At 35.1% G+C, this 24,089-nt stretch overlaps 4 protein-coding genes across 5 annotated transcripts; 2 read left to right on the top strand and 2 right to left on the bottom strand.

The window, feature by feature from the left end:
• Positions 1–393: 393 nt before the first annotated feature.
• LOC114394422 (cysteine proteinase inhibitor 4-like) lies at positions 394–1,078 on the bottom strand. Its single transcript, XM_028355995.1, has one exon. It carries the CDS (start codon positions 975–977, stop codon positions 549–551), a length of 429 nt encoding a protein of 142 aa, XP_028211796.1. The 5' UTR covers positions 978–1,078; the 3' UTR covers positions 394–548.
• Positions 1,079–3,257: 2,179 nt separating this feature from the next.
• LOC114395572 lies at positions 3,258–5,865 on the top strand. 2 transcript variants are annotated; one of them, XR_003663069.1, is made up of 2 exons: positions 3,258–4,677; positions 5,375–5,865. XR_003663069.1 is itself a non-coding variant. In XM_028357388.1 (1 exon), the coding sequence occupies exon 1, from the start codon at positions 3,484–3,486 to the stop codon at positions 4,552–4,554; it is 1,071 nt and encodes a 356-aa protein (XP_028213189.1). In that variant the 5' UTR covers positions 3,258–3,483; the 3' UTR covers positions 4,555–4,826. The 2 variants fall into 2 exon arrangements, 1 of the variants encoding a protein (XP_028213189.1); XM_028357388.1 differs by lacking the exon at positions 5,375–5,865 and having other exon boundaries at positions 3,258–4,826.
• A 1,672-nt stretch (positions 5,866–7,537) lies between these two features.
• LOC114395127 (protein transport protein SEC23-like) lies at positions 7,538–14,045 on the top strand. The gene is made up of 12 exons (XM_028356835.1): positions 7,538–8,457; positions 8,558–8,731; positions 9,301–9,462; positions 10,280–10,422; positions 10,574–10,649; positions 10,794–10,966; positions 11,075–11,156; positions 11,537–11,614; positions 12,321–12,482; positions 12,562–12,825; positions 12,979–13,083; positions 13,316–14,045. Exons 1-12 carry the CDS (start codon positions 7,723–7,725, stop codon positions 13,460–13,462), a joined length of 2,301 nt encoding a protein of 766 aa, XP_028212636.1. The 5' UTR covers positions 7,538–7,722; the 3' UTR covers positions 13,463–14,045.
• An 8,050-nt stretch (positions 14,046–22,095) lies between these two features.
• LOC114395378 (pentatricopeptide repeat-containing protein At4g14190, chloroplastic-like) lies at positions 22,096–24,024 on the bottom strand. The gene is made up of 2 exons (XM_028357139.1): positions 23,628–24,024; positions 22,096–23,423 (listed from the first exon to the last, which is right to left on the bottom strand). Exons 1-2 carry the CDS (start codon positions 23,991–23,993, stop codon positions 22,260–22,262), a joined length of 1,530 nt encoding a protein of 509 aa, XP_028212940.1. The 5' UTR covers positions 23,994–24,024; the 3' UTR covers positions 22,096–22,259.
• Between the last annotated feature and the right edge of the window lie 65 nt (positions 24,025–24,089).

The raw sequence follows: 24,089 nt of genomic DNA, 5'->3' as shown, positions 1-24,089 counted from the left end.
TACTGAAAATTCTGGTCCAATTAAAATTAAGATCTCTGTTTCCTATATATAATAAAAATTAAGAATTCATGTAACTGTTATTATCTCTACTGTGCAAAACTAATGTGTAAAACCTATTTGTAAACAAAACTTGTTTATTATTTTCTTATTTAAATAAATTATTTCAGTTTTTCTTTTAATTTTCTTATATATATATATATATATATATATATATATATATATAAATTATGGGAATCAATAAACATCAAACTGTCTCCCAGCTACATTCACCAAAGAAACCATACTAAGAACTCAGGAGACGTGTAGAACAAAACTTTACATATGGTTGGTAAGTAGATTTCTACTCGTAGTTGATTTTTCTTGTTCTCCCCCCCAGATATAACATACAAAAAGTAGAGGAAATTAAAATTTATTAGAAGAAAATTAAAAAGCTCACTTGCAATTACAAATACCGCCATGCATGTATCCAGTCAAGAAATTAACCTTAATATGGTTATTATTATCATATAATTAGCTCCAAATTAAAGCAAGCCACGTACGCATGCAACTCAATTATCTTTACGTACTACTGGATGCATGGTGGTGGTGGTGGTGGTGGTGGATGATGATGCAGGCGCAAAATGGAGGAGCTGCTTGGAATGAAGCCATGGCTTGACCACCACCACAGAGTTGAACATTTCGTGAACACCATTATGAGTAGCAGAGATCTTCAAGTAGTACTTCATCCCTGACACCACTTGTTGCTGCGCCTCCACCACCGCTGAAAAGTTCAACTGTTCTCTCCCATTGTCGACGTTGTTGTTCTTCAACAGCTTTAAACCAAGGTTATACTCCTCCACCGCGAACCTTCCAAGCTCTTGCACTTGCCTGTTTTTTCTCACTTCAGGGATCTCCGTCTTCCCCCCAACCATTCGTGCACACGATGCAGAAGAGAGAACCGAGAGAAGGGTCACCAGAATCGTCAAAGCCACAGCCATTATATATATATAAAGTACTGAAGCGAAAGTTTACTTAACTTTGTTAGCTAGAAGTAGAAAGTAGAAATTAAGCACTAAGCAGGGACGAGGATATGAAAGTTTGAAGGTGTGGCGTGAGATATATATAGTGCGGTTGGTGAGGGGAAAGGTGCATGTGTTTGGTTTCGACACGTAAAGGCAGAGATGAGAAGACAAGGCAAACGTTGTGCCGCGTTTGTTTTTTGTTTTCTTTCTATGCGGCCGGGATGATGAGGTTTTGGAGTTATCCTTGTACGTGAATGGATGATTGAGTGTTATCTATATCCCATTGGGTTCTGGTGAGGCATGGGGGCATGGCAGAGACAAAAGAAAAATATATTTTGGCATCCAATGTTAATTCATATTTTAAGAGAGAAAAAAATATAAATATAATAGGTGATATAATTTGATAAAAAAATAAAATAAAATTGTTAATTAATTAGGTATTTGAAATTTATGGGTATAAAAAAATCTTTAGACAAAATATACATGCATGTTGCTGTTGTTTTGGTGCCGTGGTTCTTGCATTGCATATTGCGTAAATAAAAGCGAGGGGTTGACAGATAAGCAACCATCGTTTTTGAGAGACTGCCACGTTTGGACTATGCGTGCATGCAATGTGATGATGGCATAAAATGAAATCAATGACAGCTAGCTAAGTGGTTATATTCATCGAGTGTGCCAATAGTTGCTTTGTTGTTTTTCTCGTGCTCTAAATTAAAAATGTGCTATGGTTCATAAACAACTCTTTTTATCATTAAAGATATAATATTATTGGTAGATAATTAAGTTTGCTAATAAGAATTATGCATAAAGAAAATTTTGTTAAAAGAAAAATTCACTTTGAGTACTTTTTACGCTTCGATAGTTTTAAAATACCTTATTTTCAATAAAAAAAAATATTCTTTCTTTTTTATTAACAAAATCTACATGAGTTGAATTTTCGAACTAATTACTTGAAGAAGCCCTACGATTCAAAGGTTACATTACATGTTGAGGTATTGTTAAATTACTCATTAATGGATCATTACATATATATGCAACGAGATTGAATCTCATATCTCCTTTTTCATAAGATTTGAGTTTTATTCTTGTTAATTAATGCCACTACTCTTAATCGAGAAACAAGAAACATATTATAAATTTCCTAAGTCTTATCTATACCTAAAGGGATATAAATAGAAGAGATAATGTATAAATAAATATAATAGGTTACTTGATATAAAAAAAACAACAAAAAATTGAGATCACACTTAGTGTGAGTAATATTAAGGTGTTCCTATAATATAAAAAACAATATTCTTATATTATTATAATCCACAGTCAATATCTAAACACTTCAGATTAATGAATTTTAGGTGACAATATTTTGAAGTATTAAGGCATTTGGTTAGTCTGAATACTTAAGTACTCTTAATTATAAAAGTTAAGACACAATTTTAAGAAAATGACAACTAAAAGATGGACTCCCTACACAGTAAAAGCAGAAATTGGATATTTTATTTGATTAGGTCAAATATTCAAACATCCTGGATATTCGACTTCCAATACTCACAAGAGAGAGGACTAATCGTATAACCAAAAATGGTCATCCCTAATATTTAGCCACACTAGCACCTTAATGGTAATTTGGAATGAATTACCTTAAGTGATAATACAACACAATTACTCATGGATTCAAGATTAATTAAGATGTGTATCAGCAACCGTGAGAATCTTTAGGTAAATGAATAATTTATACTCATTTAGTATTCTTATTTATTACTTTTGATTGAGATTTTACTTAAATGTTAGAGTGCCTTTTGGATGTATCTCATCTCTCAACCCACCAAAAGATTAATCGCAGAGGAAAAAAGCATCATGTATGAGATAACAAGGAGAAAATTACTTGTTTATCCTTGTACAATTACATTTATCATGCACTTGTTTGGTAAAAAAAATGGTTTAATTTTTAAAATTTCCTTAAACAATTAGTCAAAAGAAGTAATTATTATTTTAAATAAGTTAAGTTAAACATTCTTTCGTTAATTTTATTTTTCCAATATCACTTTCTAGTTAGGAAGATAAATAGTGTATAGAAATGAAGAATTTGGAGATGCAAGAGTCTTTGTGAAATATGATGCAAGTCTTTGTTTTCTGTTTTTTTTATTATTATTTCTAAACATTTAAGTAGAAAACGATTTAATAAAAATTTTGCATTTGAAAAACTTTGGAAATGAAAAAAAAAAAAAACGCCTATATGACTATTGAATTCGGCCTAACTTATTGGGCTGACCTTAAATCAGTGTACGAGCAGAAGCCCAATCGCCTCGGGCTCACCACTCTGTTTCTTTTCCCGTTCCTTTTCCGCCCAGTAATTGTTTGACGAAATGCCCCAACCATGCACTTCCTCGTTGCGCATTCCCCTTCGCTGCTGCTCTCTCCCCATTTGACCCCTTCCCTCTTCCCTCCACTCTACTTCTCGTTCAATGAAACTTGATTGGATTCGATGGTTTCTTTTACAAGTTATTTCATTTATAGAAGAGCAGAGAACCCATTGCAAATCCTCAAATTTCGTTGCACCTTCTTTTTCTCACCGGAAACTACAAGTTGGCAAACATATGGTGCCTTGAGATATTGTCATTCTGGGTCAGAATGCGGTAAAAACCCGAAATTGACACCAAACGAGAAGCCAAACAGGGTGGGGCTTTTCTGGGACTTGGACAATAAACCACCCAATTCAATCCCACCTTATGAAGTTGCCAATAAGCTGAGAATAGCTGCATCTTCCTTTGGGGTTGTTCGTTATATGGCTGCTTATGCAAATAGCCACACTTTTAGCCATGTCCCTCAAGGTGTCCGGGAGATTAGGAAAGAGAAGGAACTGTTGTATCGTTTAGAGAATAAGGGTGTCATCAAGCCAAATCAACCTTATCGTTGTAAGGTTTGTGGGAGAAAGTTTCATACTAATGACAAGCTTGTTAACCATTTCAAGCAACTGCATGAGCGTGAGCACGCGAAAAGGATGAACCAGATAGAGTCTTCCAGGGGGAGCAGGAGGGTGAAGTTGGTGGCCAAGTATTCTATGAAAATGGAGAAGTATAAGAAGGCTGCAAGTGATATTCTCACTCCCAAAGTGGGGTATGGTTTGGCGGATGAGCTCAGACGGGCTGGTTTTTGGGTTCAAACTGTGTCAGATAAGCCACAAGCTGCAGATCAAGCATTGCAAAGCCACATCGTGGATATAATGGATCATAGGCGGGTTGAGTGTGTGGTCCTTGTGTCTGATGATTCTGATTTTGTTGACGTGATAAATGAAGCGAAGATGCGATGTCTGAAGACGGTTGTCATTGGGGATATTGATGATGGTTTCTTGAAGAGGACTGCTGATACTGCATTTTCTTGGGAGGAAATTCTGATGGGGAAAGCTAAAAAGCAGGCTGTTTCAGTTGTGAAAAACTGGAAGGATCGAGATATCTTAAAAAGGTTGGAGTGGACATACAACCCTGATGAGGATAAAAATAATTTCAGTCTGGATGATGCCATTACTGAAGCATCTGAAGATGATAATATTGATTGAAGATACCTGTGATGAAGTTGATGATGCCTATAAGGATGACAGAGGTTCTTGGTGGGAATTAGATTCTGATGATGATGCCACAAATGGACAGTCAGGCAAATTATCTGATTTATATGTGAATAGGTGATATTCACTTGACCTTCTACTTGGAAAACATTTTTATGTAGAAATAGTATTCTAGTCTCAAAATTTGTGAGGTAACATTGCTTGTTACAAGTTATGGATGGTTGTGGTAACTTTGAAAATGAAAGTAGTATCTGATTTATAAATTATTATCATCTCTTTTGCTTCCCAATCTTTACTGTGTCACTTTGTTTTGTTTTGCTTAGTCATGTGCTGGGATATTCCATTCAACAATAGTTATTTTACTCTTAAAATCATGAAGCAGGGATTTTTATAGGTAGTAGTAAAATATTGTGGCATGGTGCTCCCATTGTTTATTGTATTCCGTACACTAAGAGAACTAGACATCCCCATTTTGAATATGGAAAAAATTGTTTTCGTTGACATGTCTTCACTAATCGTTGGCTAAGTTGGAATTGATTTCTGTTTAGGTAATTTTGCCACCTTTTTTTTTGTTTTGGACTGGGCAGAGTGGCAAACACCACATACATTGTTTTAGAAAGAACATAAGAGATAAATGGAAGCAGAGGGGGAGTTAGATAGTTAAAGATGCCTCTCGTTTTTTAGTTCAATTTTCTCTAATATGGCCTACTAACATTACTACAGATTCTAGTTGTTTTGCAAATTAACGTATCTATGCAGTGAGAAGGAGACAAGTGACAAAATTAACTTAGATCCCATATATTCATATATTCAGAAAACCTACAAGATGCACAGTGATGGGGGTAACTATATCACACCAATCTGGATACTGCACTAGTGAGCAGAGCCGAACACCCAAATGGTTGCGAACTTTCACGCTTTACTATCAATTGTTATTGGCATGGACTCCTGTCTTGCTCCTGCATTTCAGCATTAAGGACCAAAAAAGAAAATGATTTGGAGCATCAAAGTGATATTATCACAAGCATTGTTCTGATGACAACATTAAATGAAGAATAATTAATGCCAACTTACTACAGTATTTTGATAGTTCTAGACTCTAGTTTGTTCATTTTTTTGCAAATAAGCTGTCTTAAAACACTGCATCCTTCCTGTTGTATTCTCTTACTTTTTCTGTCAACATCCTTACTCCATCTTCACATATTTCATATGCAAATTGAAGATCATACGTGTCACTGAGTAGCACATTACTTGATATGCAATTTGGCTAGGCCAATTTCAAAGGTTATTTTTATTGTCCATCCTATCTAGATCCAAATCAGTTAGTTGTATATACTGTATATGCTCTCCGCTACTGCGCTTTTACATTCAGTTAGTAGTATATTTTGGAGCAACAATTAGATATCACATATATTTCTGGATCATCAATTTAAATATTTTACTCTCAGGACGTCAACACACAAAATTCTGCTATTAACATTCAAAACTTTCGGCATATATAGCTCTTTACTAGTTTCATAATCGCTTGTTTAAATTTATTTGTTGAAATAAATGTTTATTTTAATAAAATAATTATTTTTTTAATGTATTTGTTTAAACTGTTTTTCTTTTAAAAAAAAATAATTTTCTGTTTATTTTAAAAAACAAATCTCATCTTTTTCTTAAAAAAATACAAGTTTGTTTAAACTTTAAAATAAATATTTTTTATATAAGTGATTTTTAAGAAGCATGTATGATTTATTTCTTAATATAAATAGAAAATTATTTTTTTAAAGGAGAATTAGTTTAGACAAATACACTAAAAAAACAAAAAATGACTTATTTTATTAAAATAACTGATTATTTCAATAAATAGTTTTAAATAAATTTATCCTTTTTAAATTTAAATTATGGCTGATTAAATACATCCGTTATGTCAGTGACATACTTACATCAGTTAACTGTTCAATGTACCTACGTCAATTGAATATTTGAATGGCTGGATGACCTTGACCTTTCTTTGTGAAAAGTCAAAACAGTCCCATTGGTTCTAATTTTTGTTTGTTTGTTTTAATTATTGTAAATTTTAAGTTGTGTTTTTCACAATTAAGCATTAACATGTCATGTAAATAGTATTTACTTATTTACATATTATCTTACAAATTATTGGAAATAAAGACTATAGTTAAAAAAGATAAATATACTAATATTAATATAATAAATTTTAAGCTATGTTGATCATATTTACAGTAAGTTGATCTTTCATTAACACGTTTTAAAAAATTGTTGGTAATAAATACCCTACAAGTATTAGTCAATTCATATTTTTTTTATACTCTCAACCAATAAAAATATGAATTGATGTCACTTTTAAAATAATTATGGTAAAAATTAATAAACTCAAAATTTATATGATCAAATTGCAAATTTTTTTACCCGTGCAAAGACTATTTCCTCTTAAAAATAACCTTATATCATAATTATATATTAAAAATACTAATTTATTGCAAAATTTTACTTATATATAAAAATATTTATCATTTGAACTGCAGGATAAAATAATTGAGACACAATTTTTTTTAGTTATAACATGCTTGGAAAAGAATTTATGTTGTACAAAGTCACATATAATATTCATAAACATAATTTTATAAATAATTTTAATAATTTTTCGTCAATTGAATGTTATTTTTAAGAAAAGGAGTTTTTTTTTAAGTCTCCAATTTATTAGGAGAAAAGATATTTTTTTAATATCAAATTTGATCGGAAAAGTAAAATTTAATAAAAAATTATTTTCATTAAATAATTTAGTGTTAAATTTAATATATTAATCATTTATGTTTAATTATTGGTTAATTGTTGTTTTTTTTTTCAGGAAAATAGTTAAGCTGTAAAAAAACTATATATTAATAAAAAAAAGTTAAGAATAAACAAAACAAAATCAATTAAATTAGTTGAATGATGAATGCTAGAAAACCACCCCTAAGAATTGTTTGCGTTATAGTGTAGATTGTTATAATAGAAGTGTGTTTCAGGACTCAGAGAGAGAGAGAGAGAGCATTGCATTGGCGAGACCACCGCGGTGGAGCGAGCGAGCGAGCAAGCGACGACGAAAATTGAATTGCTCGTGCGCGTGCGTGCGTGATCGTTTGATTGTTTGGATCTTGTGGTCGATCGAGGACGATGTCGGAGATGGCGAGCCCAGATCCCGAGGGACTCGACGGAGTCCGGATGACGTGGAACGTGTGGCCGCGGACGAAGGTGGAATCAAGCAAGTGCGTGATCCCTCTGGCGGCGACGGTGGCTCTGATCCGTCCCCACCCTGACATCCCCCGCCTCCCGTACGCCCCTCTCCGTTGTAAGACCTGCTCCTCCGCCCTCAACCCCTTCTCCCGCGTCGACTTCACCGCCAAGATCTGGATCTGCCCCTTCTGCTACCAGCGCAACCACTTCCCCCCTCACTACCACGCCATCTCCGAAACCAACTTACCCGGCGAACTCTACCCCCAATACACCACCGTCGAGTACATCCTCCCTCTCTCCAACTCCCTCAACCCTTCCCCCGTCTTCCTCTTCCTCCTCGACACCTGCCTCATCGACGAGGAGATCCACTTCCTCAAATCCGCGCTTCGTCGCGCCATTGGTCTTTTACCCGATAACGCCCTCGTAGGCTTCGTTTCCTTCGGGACTCAGGTGCAGGTTCACGAATTGGGCTTCTCCGACATGTCCAAGGTTTATGTCTTCCGCGGCTCCAAGGAGATTCCCGCCGAACAGATTCTCGATCAGCTTGGTCTTTCTGCTGCCGGAAGGAGACCTCAAAAGGGTGCTCCCGGTATCGCTGGCGCTGGTGGATTCCCCAATTCCGGCATCACGCGCTTCCTTTTGCCTGCTTCTGAGTGTGAATATACTCTCAATGCGGTATTCATTGTTTAACGTTTTTTTTTTAATTGTCTTTTGTTGTGGTTTCAATGTTGCCGTAGATTTTTTACAATTTGGTAATTTGTGTGTGTTTTTGCAGCTGCTGGATGAATTGCAGACGGATCAATGGCCGGTTCCGCCTGGGCGCCGCCCTGCACGCTGCACCGGAGTTGCTTTGAGTGTTGCCGCAGGGTTGCTGAGTGCTTGCAATCCTGGGACTGGTGCTAGAATCGTAGCTTTGGTTGGTGGGCCATGCACGGAAGGACCTGGCGCGGTAAATTGCTGTTCTGTTCTTTGCTGTGTAATTCGATGACATTTTTGTTAGGAATGTGTGGCCATAGGAAAGGCTAATGGTTTTGTTGTCAAGCTATGTGAATTGGTAGTATGTAAGTTCCGTGGGTGTTTTGGTAGATACTGCTCATAAAATCCGCATCTTGTGTGCAAAATTTGAATATATGTGTTTCTTGTCACTTGCATGGAAGGGGAATTGTGGTGAATTCATAAATTGCACTGGCAGCCCTAGAAGCTGAAGTGTTTGAAAAGATGTTGAACAACTAATAGTTATGGTTGTTTAAAAAATGATAGGCAATTAGGCATCCTGCCGTTACTATTTATTAGGATATTCTTAAGATTTCATTTCTTCTGTGTCATTGGCATTTTGGACAGAGAATAAAATGGGGGCAATTCTTGTCTCTCTGTCGTAATTTAGAGCTGAAAGAACAAAAGATATCATGGTAAACTTTGAATTCGGGGAAGGGAATCGTGGTCAATGATTCTATGCTTACTCTTGTCTATATTGAATGTTTCTGGTGCCAAAGATTTAGATTTCAAATTTCTTTGCAGATTGTGTCAAAAGATTTATCTGACCCAGTGCGTTCTCATAAAGATCTTGATAAAGATGCAGCACCATTCTTCAAGAAAGCAGTCAAATTTTATGAGGGTCTCGCAAAACAGCTGGTTGGCCAGGGTCACGTTTTAGATATTTTTGCATCAGCACTTGATCAGGTTTGTGCTAGCATACGGGTTGTCTCATGCCTTAAGAATTCTTTCACTTGTAAGTGCTGATGTGTCATGGTAAGGGTGACTTTGAAGCGCGTTGTGTGAGTTCTGATAATCAAGTGTAATATTACCATGCAGCTCAATTTTTCCAAACAATGGAAGACATTTAACCTAACATTTCTGCCATGAATCTTGATGTTTGATAGTGACATTTTTTTAAGTTTTAAGTTTTTCAAACAATTTTGTGAATGCTTGGATATAATGCACGGATATGACATGTTTTACAGATGTTTTTCTCGTTAAATATAAATGAGCCCAAAAGCAAGTCTTAACATTGCCAGTGGAGGACTTCAGGGATCATTCTTGTGTGTTTTTTCTTAATTTCATTTCATAAAACACTGTATATTTTACCTTACATTAACAGACTAACTGGAATCATCTACTTATCCACAAGCCACCTTCCCTACAGAGAAGGTTTACAGGCTTCTCTGAGTAGATATTGCGAATTACATTTGTTTCCCTGTAACTGGCAACACTTGGCTACAAGACCTGTAAAGCTATATTTCAATGTGATTAACAAATGTGTGACTTCCATCCATTTGGGTGATTATATGATGGCGTCATGATTGTCAATTATTTTATCTGCTTAAGAGAGAATCTGGTAATATTTAAAATTTGAAACTAGATTTTTTTGTGAGTGACTTTATTATGGGTATGCATGAAAGTTCTTGTGTATATTATTCAGTGAGCATGCATGAAAGTAGAGTTGGATCTAATTATTCTCATTGTCTTGTGCTGATTCATGGATGCTTTAAATATAAAGGTTGGAGTTGCAGAAATGAAAGTTGCGGTTGAAAGAACCGGTGGCCTTGTTGTCCTGTCTGAAAGTTTTGGTCATTCAGTCTTCAAGGACTCTTTTAAGCGAGTTTTTGAGGATGGGGAGCAATCTCTTGGTCTTTGTTTCAAGTGAGAATTCTCTCATTTCAAATGTTCTACTGATATTTTCTTTTTGTGAATGCATTTTCTTTTCTCTCTTCCCTTGTCTCTTATTTTCTCCAGACATTTTCTTCTTATCTGTTATCAGACATGCTCACTGCCAACTTTATTTATGTTTCAGTGGAACCCTAGAGATAAATTGCTCCAAGGAAATCAAAATTCAGGGAATTATTGGACCTTGCACCTCGTTGGAAAAGGTTGGATCTTCTTTTGTTTGAAACTCTTAATTTCGTGTTGCTTATCAACTCTGGAATTGGAGTTGGTGGTGGGTCAGTTTACAGAACTAAGACTGAATCAATATGTGATATTTCCTGTTTTTGATGATTACAATCATACTGCAGAAAGGGCCTTCTGTTGCTGATACTGTTATAGGAGAGGGAAACACAACAGCATGGAAGATGTGTGGCCTTGACAAGAGTACATGCTTGACTGTGATGTTTGATCTTTCATCAAGTGATCGTTCAAATACCCCTGGTGCTGTTAACCCACAATTGTACCTACAGTTCCTTACAAGGTTATTTCACAGAACTTTCACTAATATGATCTCATATATGTACTATGTTGTACCTTGTTGCACTTCTGCACTGGGTGTTGAATATTAATGGTCATGTTCGTATTGCAGTTACCAGGACCCAAGTGGTCAATCAGTGCTTCGTGTCACAACAGTAACTAGAAGATGGGTGGATAGTTCTGTTAGCTCTGAGGTAGTTTCAGCCTTTTTTATATCTATGGCGGTGGATGCCTATTTATTTCTCATTGACTTATTGTCAAAGAAATATTTGGAACTCCTACAATTATCATAATATTAAGAAGCTCGAGTGTTTATCCTTTTTACTCTCTTTTATTGCTGTCAACTGTCAAGTCTGATTCTCAAGTTATGTAGTATACAAATATCTATCTAAATGCATTTACATTTATGTGTGTTCATTGTGTAAATCTATGAAATAAACTGAAATAAAATAATAAATTAGTCTAGTCCTTCTAGTTACATTATTTGCCATGTAGGGCCATTATTTATTGACAAGGAAATTGTTAAATTGATAAATACAGGATTTTTAATTACTTATATAATTTTTCTGTTCAGGAATTGGTTCAAGGATTTGACCAAGAAACTGCTGCAGTTGTAATGGCTAGATTTGCTTCTCTGAAAATGGAGAGTGAGGTATGTCATGAGTTATGTTACTATCTGCTGTTCTCTTTGGAATTCCTAAAATAAATTTTAAGAGCATTGGGATTTATTTGCTCAAGCTATAGTAAATTATATCAACATATCTTCATTCAAATTTGTGATTGTTTTCGGGAAAACAAAAAATTGGGAGAACAGGTTTATATTAATTTTTCAGTGAAAGTTGTACCTGTTTAAATGTTTTGTTCACAACTTGCTGCAAATAGCCATTTTATCAAATATCAAATCCTTGGTTGTTGAGCATGTATTATGATGGTGACCAAGAACCAAGTGGGTTGGTTAGGAAGGATCCATTGGTGAATTGGAGGCAGTTATTAACTTATTACTAGGATTTACGAATGCATGTGATAGAAAATAACTTATCCTGTATTAGTAATTTATGTATTAGTTCTGTGTTGGAAACTGCATGATGGCAGTAATTCATAGAAAATAACTGATGGCAGTTATGTATTAGGATATGTCTTATGTTGTAATTTGCAGTTTGTGGACAAAATATACTTTGTAGGAGACTTGTGTTTCTGGGACAGCAACTGTTTTTCTGTATTGAGTGTGATTTTTATGTTCAGAATTATATTTTATTAGTTTACCAATCGATATTCTATCATATCATCTGTGGAAAAATTTCTTTAGTAAACTTGCTATAAACCAATCCCTAACTGACTATCAATTTTTGTTTGATCAGGAAACATTTGATGCTACACGGTGGTTGGATCGGTTTCTCATTCGCCTCTGTTCTAAATTTGGTGACTACCGCAAGGATGATCCATCGTCTTTTACATTAAACCCATCATTTTCACTTTTCCCTCAGTTTATGTTCAATCTGCGACGCTCACAGTTTGTACAGGTACCTTTTGTTGTAATTTACTTCCTGTCCTGCTTTTCAAACTTCATTTAACTTTGTCAGTGTTGAAATGTGTTGGCAGGTTTTTAACAACAGTCCAGACGAGACTGCATATTTCCGCATGTTGTTAGACAGGGAAAATATTAGTAATGCTGCCGTTATGATTCAGCCGTCATTGATATCGTATTCATTTAATGCACTGCCTGCACCAGCATTGTTAGATGTGGCTTCCATTGCTGCAGACAAGATTTTGTTGCTAGATTCATATTTTAGTGTGGTTATTTTTCATGGGATGACAATAGCTCAATGGCGCAACTTGGGATACCAGAACCAACAAGAACACCAGGTTTGTGCTTTGTCATATCCTGCTATAGAAATCATTGTTACCTGCAAATTATACTCTCAAGTTGGTAGCAATAGTTACTTTTGTTAGTTTATTCAGAACCATTTTTATCATTATTTCTTTTCTTACTGTGTTGATAACCTGTATATGGCACAGGCATTTGCACAACTATTACGAGCTCCGCATGACGATGCCCAAATGATAATTAGAGAACGGTTCCCGGTGCCTAGATTGGTAGTGTGTGACCAACATGGTTCCCAGGTCAGTATAGTCTACCAAGACCAGTTTGAGTATTATTTGTCTTAATTAACTGTCGTGGTTTTCTTTTACTGAAATTCATCATATCATGATGTGGAGAATTTCCTACCCGTGCACAACATAACATATTAACAGTCTTATTTGTTTCCTTTCATCGAGTGACTTGATTCACTAAGCTAAGATTTGTCTTCGTTTGAAACTTACTGTGTTTTCATTGATGTTTGATGTTTAACAGGCTAGATTCTTATTAGCAAAACTGAATCCCTCAGCAACGTATAATAATGCACATGAAATGGCTGCTGGTTCAGATGTAATCTTTACTGATGATGTGAGCCTTCAAGTTTTCTTTGAGCATCTGCAAAGGTTGGCTGTCCAATCATGAGGACAGATAATAGTAGAGATTGACATTTTATGGGTTCTGGACTTTGGTTTGGGGAATTCACCAATGATGTGTGTGTCCTGCGTTGTGCTGTTGCATTCAGTACTTTTCCTTTCTTTCCTTTGTTCTTAACAAAGAGAAGCTCGGAGCCTCATGAATTGAAGAATAAGGAAGACCTAAAACATAATTCTTTAAGGTTCTGGTCGAATTTTCTTTTGTGGAGAAAATAAAGGGTTCAAAAGTATGTTAAGTTTGGGTATTGCGGAAAGAAAGGATAGAAAATCGAGTTAAGAGCCCCCACCTCTGCCACAGCAGCGTAATAGCAAATGAGGGAGATTTTTTTTACTCAGTTTTTCCTATTTGTTTTGGCCCAGATCTGAATTTTTGGGTTCCTCAGCTGGATTAATTTATATAGTTCTTTTACTTTTATATGTTCCCCAGGTAGCAAAGTAACGAAAGCCATTTTGTCACGTTGAGTTTGATATCATTCTCTTGATACTGTTTTGTATTGTATATTGTCAAGTAAGCGTATAGGACTCATCTCGGTGCAATGGATACTTTTGAATGCTCGCTGTTTTTGTCGTTATTTATGTGCTTTATTCAGATTATTCTTTCACAACTAAATTGGAATTTTTCTTTTAATTTTCAAATATTTCTTATCATAATTACAAGTCACAAGTTTTGAAATATATATGTGAAACACAGAATTTTTTTTATGATAAACGTACAAAATAATATTTTATTTTATTTTTTAGCAACGAATTCTCTTCTAACTTCCAATCTGCATGAAGAGGGTCATTCTTAAATGTTTTTCTGAGTTCTTATAAATATGGTTAAATTTGATTTTGGAGCTTTAGTTCTCAATTTTTTTTCTTCCAAATATTGTGATAATATCGAGTTCTGTCGTGCTATTACTTTGTTATGTCATGTTAGCAATTATATTTATATTGTGATGGTTAAGTACATGACATTTACTATTTAAATGTACGTCACCACATTAATAAGTGATAATAAGAAGTATTTTCTAAACTTTTAAAATTTACAAAGATTAAAATTAATAAAAAAAATTGGACGATTGAAATTACTGAAATTAAAAGCATATTTTACATGAAGCAAGAATAAGAGATGCTTGTTAAAGAGAAATTTCATTTTTACAATAAGTTTCTATGATTAATTTTACTATTAGGACAGAGATTGAAAGGAAAATGAAAAAAAAAGAAGTGATTTGTAGTGGTTTTCAAAGTTGAATCACATTTAGTATATTCTATGCTATTAAATAATCGTAATATATGACTTTTTTTCATGAATGAAATTTATTAAAATTAAGAAATTAATTTGTTGGCTTAAATATAGTTCTAGTTCCTATAATATACTTAAAAAATTAACAATTTTTTTAACACTAGAACTTTACTACAATTTTGTTATTCTATTAAGAAATTTATTATTTCATTTAGTAAAATAATTCATCTTTTTATTGAAAAGTTACAAATTTTTTTCCGGATATTATACTAACATGTATTTATTAAGAATTTATATATTTATTTTATTAATAATATTAAGTTATTATTTTCATTAAGACTTGTAAGGAGAAATTTGTGATTAAGAAAAAATAGTATTGAATAGGTATTATTCTCATTATACATGCGGAGCTCAACAGAAGGAGCGTAGGTAAATGTACAATTTAAAAATAGTTTGGCGCGAAAAAGAAAAGCAGTAGAAAGCAAGGTGAGTGGTGAGAAGAAGAAGAGAATGTACACAACCACAGGATGTGGATGTTGACGGCGAAGAAATTAACTGTTTGGATAAATTTCTCTCCGTGGGAAGAAATTAAGATGCTAAAACCAATTTATTCAGTTAGTTTTTACATAAGCTTCAAATGCGTTTTAGCTTATGGGAAATGCTCAATTCATTTTACAAAGTGTTTGTGCTTGGTCTATTCTGAACATTACCTAAAAATCACACTAGATATTATTACCTTTAAAGTAATTATTACAAAAGCTAATAATCTAACCATACATGATAATTTTTTTATTGGTTGATAGTGTACAAAAATGTTTATGTCAACATATTCTAATTAAATTCTAAAATGAATGGGAAATTTTATGAACTGTTTCTATTGTTCTGAATGTACAGATTCACTACCTTGGGGCTCTTCTGAATTGTGAGAAGGATGATGATCTCCATGAACACATCAAAGACATGCATAGTTTAATTTCTGTTATTGTTACGGGCCTTCAATTGCCGAGGTATTGTTCATATGTATTGGATGCTGCGGTCAGTGTCAACTTGCCGTACTGTTGACTTTCAAATTTGTTTCACATGTGGTGAGTCCTTTGCTCGCATGGTGCAGTGAGGAGATTCGTGGGGAGGTTCTCTTTGTCCTTTACAAACTATCTGTTCTTCAGAGTACATCAGCAGAGGGAGATGGAAGTGATATGTTGATTCCCTTCTGTCCACAGATCTTGTACCTGTTGGTCGATGTTCTCATGAAGATTCAAAATGATGATGTTCGCTTGAATTGTGTTGGTCCGTTATCAATTCCTCAATATTTTTGTTCCTTGAAAAGAAAATTTGAAACTTCTTTTTCGGGTGTGTTGTTTGTTTTAACTTCTGCCTTTCCTGAGTGAAGCCTATTTTGGGTGGGTAGATACTGACATTAGGACGCTGTCTCTGAAAGAGATTTGTTATTTGTCTCACAGGTACTCAACTACTCAAAGATACAAACAAAGGTAGTATAGAACATTAGACTCTTACTATTAGGACTTAAGAGGCAAAGGTCCGGTTACATGTTCACCATACGTAGACAAAAGGAAACATTGCCATGTCATGCATCACATCTGATGACAATTTTCTGTCATGAATTTCAATAGGAAGGTCGATTTCCTGCTAGTATCTTTTTCTCCGAGAGTTTGCATCTATAGCTTATATCCTAACCACCAAAGTTTCAGGCTCAATGAACGAGTAATTGATGTCAATCATTCCAAGGCTGGTTAGAAGTCAGTATGACCATAGTTTACAGAATAGATTTCACTTTCAGTGATAGTAAGATGCCATAGTTTACAGCATAACTTTCATTCTTGTCTCTTTTTTGAACTGACAATTTCCATTTTTGACTATGCTGGCTCAAAGACATTTGTTCAGGTAAGAATGTGCATACGATACTAGTAGCATGCCTTCCAATGGAGGAGTTAACTCAACCGAGGATGGAACCAAGGGCACATCTCTGGTAAATCTGTTTGCTGAAGCCATCAAAGGCCCATTACTCTCGTCAGACAGTCAAGTTCAAATCGGCACTCTAGATTTACTCTTTCACTATTTGTCTTCAGTCAGAACTTCAGACTATCAGATTCGAGTTTTGGTGGAAGAAAATATTGCAGAATATTTATTTAAAATATTAAGATCGTCAGGAGAGAACTTTGTATAGAAATTGCCAAACAACTGAAACAAGGCCGTTTTCTCGCCTAGACGAATTCTAAATCTAATTTAGCTTAGCTCAACTTTTTCCTTTATATGCTTGTGAATGCAGAACTTTGTTTTGACCTTACTGTTATACCTAGGTGGCTTACTAATTATTCTATTATGAACAGAGTATAAGGACCCAGCAGTCAAGATGTGCCTTCAGGTACTAGGTATTTTATCAACTGCTGAGGAAACCTTTAAACTAAGACTCGTTGTTGGAATTTCTACTCTGATCCCAACATTACGGTATGTGGCTGAAGTTCCTTTTCACCCTGTCCAATGTGAGACACTGAAGCTCATTTATGAATGCATTTCTGAGTGCCCTGGATCTGTATCAACTTTTCAACTAGAGGAACTGGTTCTTGTTTTGATAAGAATGCTTTCTGATGGGGAGATGGGTATTATTCCAGAGACGTTTATAATGGTCTGTTCAGTCTTTGTTGCTCTTATAAGATCTCCATCTTGTAATGGAGCTTTAGATCTGTTAAAATCAATTGAGGAAGCAACGAACCATGCCATTTTAGCTTGTCTCTCTGTCTCTGAAAGGAATATAAACCAAATTTTGCAATGCTTGTACCTACTTAAAGAGGCATTTGCATATAGTCATGATGGAAACTCCATTAACTCTAGTAAGCTGGAGCTTAGAAGCAGCATTCTAGATATATGCAGAACCCATTTACTGCCAAGGCTTGTAGTGGGCATCAATGAAATGGAAGAGGACATTGCCCTTGGATTACTTGAAACTTTTCATTTGATACTGCTTCTGCACTCTAGTATTAATGCCGTGGAATTTGCAGAGAGTCTGATTTCAATCGGTTGGTTCAGTTTTTCATATGAATGTCTGGGTTTGTTTACAGGAGATAGGATGAAAAATAGAATATATTTGTTGCTCAGTTCACTCATGGATTCTCTCCTGGGAAATGATTCTGGACAACCAATTAGAGAGACTGCTTTGCACCTGCCTTGCGATCCTATTGATTTACTCTTTTTGCTTGGGCAAAGGAGTACTAAGAGTTTGGATTTGCCTTCTTGTCAATCTGCTGTTTTGCTGATTATGTACACTAGTTCGCTATATGATGAAAGGTACTTGAACTGCCAAAACTTCATACTACTATTCCCCAGATTGGCAATTAATTCCTTGACGTCTATTTTCCCTAACAGTTTTCTGACTTCCATTGCCAGACTTGCAGATGAGAAGTTGGTTTTAGCTTCTCTTGAACAATATATTCTTCTTAATAGTGGTAATTTTCATAATCGGACCACTGATAATTTGACCGTGACACAACTGGTGAATCTTTACAGTTTACTAAGGGGTCTTTGCAATATGAACTACCAATTTCACTATAGTCGAGATGCGGAGGAGATAATATTCCAGCTCATAAACAATGATGAATAGGATTACTTTCAGCAAGAATTCACACGGTATCATTGAAGTGGTTGTTTCAACAAGAGAACATAATCAACTCATTATGCCATCAGATTTTGAAATTTTGCAGAAGCTATAACTTAGAAGAGGCTGACATAATTATAGGAAACAATAATCAAACTATAAATGTACAGACACTTGCGGAGTTGGTATCAACTGAAGATAACTATGGAGCTAGACTTGTCGTGTGCCTATTAGCACAGCTCTTGGAGGAAGAAGGCCAGGAACATGACATAATATGTGTTCTGAATGTCATGGCAACTATGGTTCTCATCTGTCCAGCTGTTTGTGAACAATTATCTTTGCATGGAATTGCGACAAAAATCAGGACTTGGTGTTATTTGAATAACAGCTTGTCGACAAGAACTTACATGTCCATCTTGATTTTGGTTTTTAACACTTTGAGTTCAGTGCATCCTGAAACACTATCTACTGATCAAAGTTGGGTAGCGGTAACCATGAAGGTGTGAGTAGCTGAACTTCTATTTATGCACATTGCATCCCGTATAAATCCAATCATTATCATGATTAGAAACTCTCGTTTTTATATCTCATTTTCCTCTTAGAGTGGCCTACTGGCCTCAATTTTTATTAGTCTAGAGTACAATTTTCGTCCTTCCAATTTACTCTTGCTTTTTAAAAATAGCTCCTGGATTTTCTAATTATTCCACTTTACTCCTGGGTATAATCAGATCTAATGCAATCAGTAACCCCTCTATGCGTAATCTAAATCCATGATGATGATGATATGGCACATTATCGAGTTCTGTTAATATGGTTGTCATTTCTCCCAATTTACAAATTTGAATATCCTGAAGGATGTTAGCATCAAGATTTTAGGCAAAGCAGAGCCGTAGTCTATATGGCTAAAAGTAACTGATGTGAGGATTTAGGAATGCACAGCTCATGATGAATAGTACATTTTAATGGATAAAAAGCCACAAACAACACTTTAGAGAAGTGTTATATTAATGATTATAAAATACTAGAAATAAATTGACATGATCTAAAATACAAAACCAAATAGAAGTAGATTACAGCAGAACAATAGTTAGAGATGAGGTGGAATGCAACTTATGCAAGTACTGTTTTCTGATATTACAAAAATTCTATAACTAACCAACTACCCCTAAACTTACTAGAAAACATAATGATTTAGGTTAATGATTGTTCTAACACAACGCTACCACTTCTGCAGATGATGGAGTATTCAATTCTATCCAAAGAGGTTGATATCTTAAGTGACGAAAGTCTCTTCGTTATTGGCATTCTTTCCTTAATTTTGTATCTTTCCACCAATAAAGCACTTGAAGAGACTTCCAAGGCCATTCTTTTTAATACTTGTATAATCTCTATGGTCAGCACACCGTAGTCTGTGCTGCTTCTTCGAAGGGACCTGCTTTGGTTGACCATGACGAGGGAACATGCACAGGAGAAACTTTAATATTTGTTCTTTTGATTCATTACTTCGCCGTTAAAAGGTAAGCCGGTTCGAATCAGTAATAAGAAACCTTTTATATTCTAGCTTGCATGCTATCCTACCAGGGTTCGTGGATTGGCAAAACTTCTTTGCTTCAACGAATCCATCGGAGCCGCTAGCCTTCATTGGCATCCGTTGCCATGACTTGTGCAGACTTCTGCATTTTGGTTCTCCTGTAATCAAGATTGCTGCTTCTTATAGCCTGTTAGAGTTATTTAACAGAATATCAGATCAAATAAACAGTGATCATGAAGAGTTGAGATGTACTATTGGGTACTTAATGCCCATAAGGATTGGAAGGAATGGTTTTCTATAATGATCTGAGAGTGGCTAAAAATTGTTCCCTCTGTCTGTCAATGATTCTGGGATGGGAAAAGCTGACAAAGGAAACAAAAGTCTTAGAAGAGAGTAGCTGGTGTAGATTGATTATAGAGGAGATGACAGTATCTTTGGCCGCTCCTGCTTTAGCATCACAATCATTCACGAACAATCAAAGGCCTGCAGTACTTAAAGGTATTGCGTTAATGAAACTGCATAAAATCCCTCAGTGGATGAGATCTGTGTTTGATAATTCAAGCATATCTGGCATATTGGAGAACCTTGCAGCTAGTAACCTGAGCTCAGAGATTTTGGCTTTATTTCGAGAACTACTGAAATTTAACTTCTTAAGTACAGAGCAAATTGCAACTATAAATCAAATGCTCCAGGTAACTCCTTCCTAGTCTTATATTAGGTTTCCTTAATTGGTTTATATTTGTAAAGAACATATACAAAGATTCTTCCATGCGTATCTAATCTATAAGGTCAATTGATATTTGATACCGACAAATGGTGATTGGTTACGGGATACAAAAGCAAGGGAGGGAAGTGTAAAATGGGTATAGAAGTTAGAATGTGAAAAAATTAGGGTTGTTTAAATAATATTCACAGTTATGCCATTTCTGATATTTACAGGAATGCAGAAAGCGTAGGTACAGTAACAATGCCCAAGAGGCACAACGTATAATATGGGAGACATTTGTGAGTATCTCATTGATTTAATGACATCAGATGCGTACTTAGGAAATTGCGCTGTTTTTCAGTACCTTGTCTGTAGATGATGGTAGTTCTAGTGTCCATCTAATCCCTTCACACGTGGGCCAAATAGAAGTCTTTTTTCGTCAGGTCTGTTTAGTCTATTGGGCCAATTGAGTCTGGCCCGGCTGGCCCCATAATTAAAATTGAAAAATCAAATATATAACTTATTGCACAACATATTATATTATATTAATAATAATAATAATAATTCAATAACAGTTAATTAAGTTAGCATAATTGATAAGTGCGTACTGTGATAAAAGTGAAACGTGAACGTGAGAACGCTGCGAGTACGAATGTACGTAAGTCTACCAACAATTCATCTTAGCATGCTTTTCTTGTGCCTTTTTTTTTTCTCTACCTTGAATTGCATATATACACGTTAGAACGTTTTATATAATTGTATATATAATGTTAGAATGCTTTAATTGTATACATCAATGCAGTTTCACTTCACACGTATATAATTAATGAGAAACTGCAAAAAAATATAACTAAAATATGTAGATATTTTATTAAAACCGGGCTATTTTTTAATTCTAAAAATTGGGCTAATTTGGTCCAGTGGCCTTACATAGGACTTGGAGGCAATTGCTTTCCGCACAAGTCAAATTGATGATACACCCAATACAAGATGAGCAATTCTAATATTACCCTTCCGTAAAGCTGATACGAATTCGTAATCCATAAGAATAAGCTTACGGATTCACAATCCATAAATTTACATAATAAATTTTGTAACAATTAATTTTAATCTAATAACTAATTTGTTCACATATATAATTTTTTATGAAATCTATGATTTTTATTTAAAATTTATATATGTAAAAAAATACATTATTAGATCAAAATTAATTGTGTAAGTTTACAAATTACGTAAACTTACGGATTGTGAATCCGAAGCTTACTCTTACAAATTATGAATCTGTATCAGCTTAATGAAAGGATAATATTGAAATTGTTCATCTTGTGCTGAATGTACCAACAATTTGACTGGCGCGCAAAACAATTGCCGGACTGGGATGAACCTAAAAATTGCAGCCCACAAGAAAATGGATCAGGCTTAGACTGGCCCATTGGACTGGACTGGGCCACCTGTGTTGCTACCTCTAATATGCATTAGCCATGAATTGCCAACCTAATTTTATAACTATTTTAGAGAGTTCAATTTATAAACACTGTCAGTACAAAATATTTTTAAATAAACTAAATTCATTTCAAAATTGAAAGTGTCTTCACCCTGCCAAATAGCATTAATATTTTTTACATCATCCCAACTTAACTGGAAACAAGAAAGTAAGATATCACAATCTTTTTACATTTTTTTTTTAACTTTCATAAAAGCAAAGATGGGTTAACTATCTAGGTTTTATACAGTCGATGGTACCAGTATGTTTTGACAATAAAGCAATGAGATCATGGTAAGTCCATGTTTTCCTTTTTCTGTCCTCAGGGTGAAGGGAAGAGTACACTTCTTCACAGCTTTTAAGAAAATGACCTTTCCCAAATGCCGTAAGGACCAGAGAATCTGTTTTTATTTCTACTACTCTGTATAGATAGCCCATTCTTCTCCATGTTTCTAAAGCTCCACTACCATCAAAACCAATTCTAGTGGCATCAAATAGAATTCCAATAGTGATTATATCAGGCTGCACCCGGTAGATTGGCAACTGAGATAGCAAAATTTTCAAATGCCTGAAATCTTTCATCTTCACATAAGCCAACATGATAATATTTGCAACAGTGACATTCCAATTAACCTTTGCATCTCGCATTTCTCGAACAACTATATCCATACCTTTTTTACTCAAAGGACATGCATAAGAAAGAAGACGGAGACACCATACAAGGTTGCTCTCACCAAATGCTGGACATAAATCTAGTGCCAGGTCCTCTAATCTAGAAAACATGTAGTTCTTGATATAAACTTCAGCCACTTTTCTAATCAAATCATCCTCTAGACATGTTTTTGAGCTCAAGATTTTTCTATAAAAATTTTCCATCTTTTCAACCATCCCAAATGTGGTATAAGCCTCCAGCATTGCGACAAGAGTAGAAGACTGTACATGCATTCTTTTTGAAACCATTCTTTGATAAAGCTTTTCCATTCTCTGGAGTAGCCCAGCACGAGCATACTCTTGGATAAGTATATTATAAGTGATATGATCAGGAGAACATCCTTCCAACTCCATCTTCTTCACACACTCACCCATCTCATCATACATTTGAAATTTCCCATAGGCTCCAAGCAAACCATCATAGGTTTCAGAATCCAGCTCTAAGCCAGATTCTTTCATCTCATCAATAAAACGTAAAGCATCACTGAACTTACCTTCTCTGGATAATCCATGAATTATTGGATTGTAAGTGTCCAAAGAAGGCTTGATACCTTGAACTTTCATATCTCGCAATGCAGATAATGCATCTTCCATCTTTCCTCCTTCACATAACAAGCCTATGATCTTGTTATAGTTGAACTCACTAATTCGTGATTTCTCAATGTTCTTCCACATATCAAACACCTATTAATGCAAGGTGCTAAGAAAATAAGAACTCAAAAACCACAAAGGATAAACAAAACTAATAAATTTCACCCAATAACCAAGAGTATTGCCATAACACAATAAAAAGAAACAATAAATTCCACCCCCAACGCAATTAAGACCCATTTAGGCAAAGTAATCAAATTTGTTACTAAAATTAAAGACCGGAATAAAGGTCCCAACCTGAAGGATTTGGGTGAACCTTGAGGCACTTTTAAGGAACCTGACAACGGCCCAAAAATGGTCTTTGGACCAATCACCATCTTCTGCGAGTACGTGGAGAGGGTTGCAATCTTCCTTCTGAAGCTTTGCAAGTAAAGCTCTGAGGCTGTCATGGAGATGGTAAGTCTCAACCAGAAGGGTTGTGTGCTTTGTGTCAGCGAATCGGTGGTAAGAGGAGTGGCAAATTTGAGTGGTGAGGGTTCGGAATTTCACAAAGGGTTTTCGGAAGACGGTGTTGTTACCACTCTTGCTCCCTCTGCAATTGGAATTGGAGTTCAACAGCACCACCAGAAAGTGACTCTGATTATGACTGAGTGCATTCACCATTTTTCTTCCTTCATTTCAATTTTCAAGCCAATCCCTACTCTTATAGTCTTATTTATTCATGCACCTTTTTTTTTTCCTTCCTCTAAATTAAACCCT

Source organism: Glycine soja, chromosome 18, assembly GCF_004193775.1.
Source record: "Glycine soja cultivar W05 chromosome 18, ASM419377v2, whole genome shotgun sequence".
NCBI classification, from domain to species: Eukaryota; Viridiplantae; Streptophyta; class Magnoliopsida; order Fabales; family Fabaceae; genus Glycine; species Glycine soja.
The sequence above is the reverse complement of the archived record's forward strand: the minus strand, read 5'-3'. Positions and strand labels throughout refer to the sequence as shown.

Coding starts and splice junctions, on each gene's coding strand:
- LOC114394422 (XM_028355995.1), bottom strand. CDS start 977: ATGGCTGTGGCTTTGACGATTCTGGTGACCCTTCTCTCGGTTCTCTCT.
- LOC114395572 (XM_028357388.1), top strand. CDS start 3,484: ATGGTTTCTTTTACAAGTTATTTCATTTATAGAAGAGCAGAGAACCCA.
- LOC114395127 (XM_028356835.1), top strand. CDS start 7,723: ATGTCGGAGATGGCGAGCCCAGATCCCGAGGGACTCGACGGAGTCCGG. Junction 10,650..10,793: donor CTTGCACCTCGTTGGAAAAG/GTTGGATCTTCT, acceptor ATCATACTGCAG/AAAGGGCCTTCTGTTGCTGA. Junction 10,967..11,074: donor TACCTACAGTTCCTTACAAG/GTTATTTCACAG, acceptor TTCGTATTGCAG/TTACCAGGACCCAAGTGGTC.
- LOC114395378 (XM_028357139.1), bottom strand. CDS start 23,993: ATGGTGAATGCACTCAGTCATAATCAGAGTCACTTTCTGGTGGTGCTG. Junction 23,424..23,627: donor GGTTCACCCAAATCCTTCAG/GTTGGGACCTTT, acceptor TTGCATTAATAG/GTGTTTGATATGTGGAAGAA.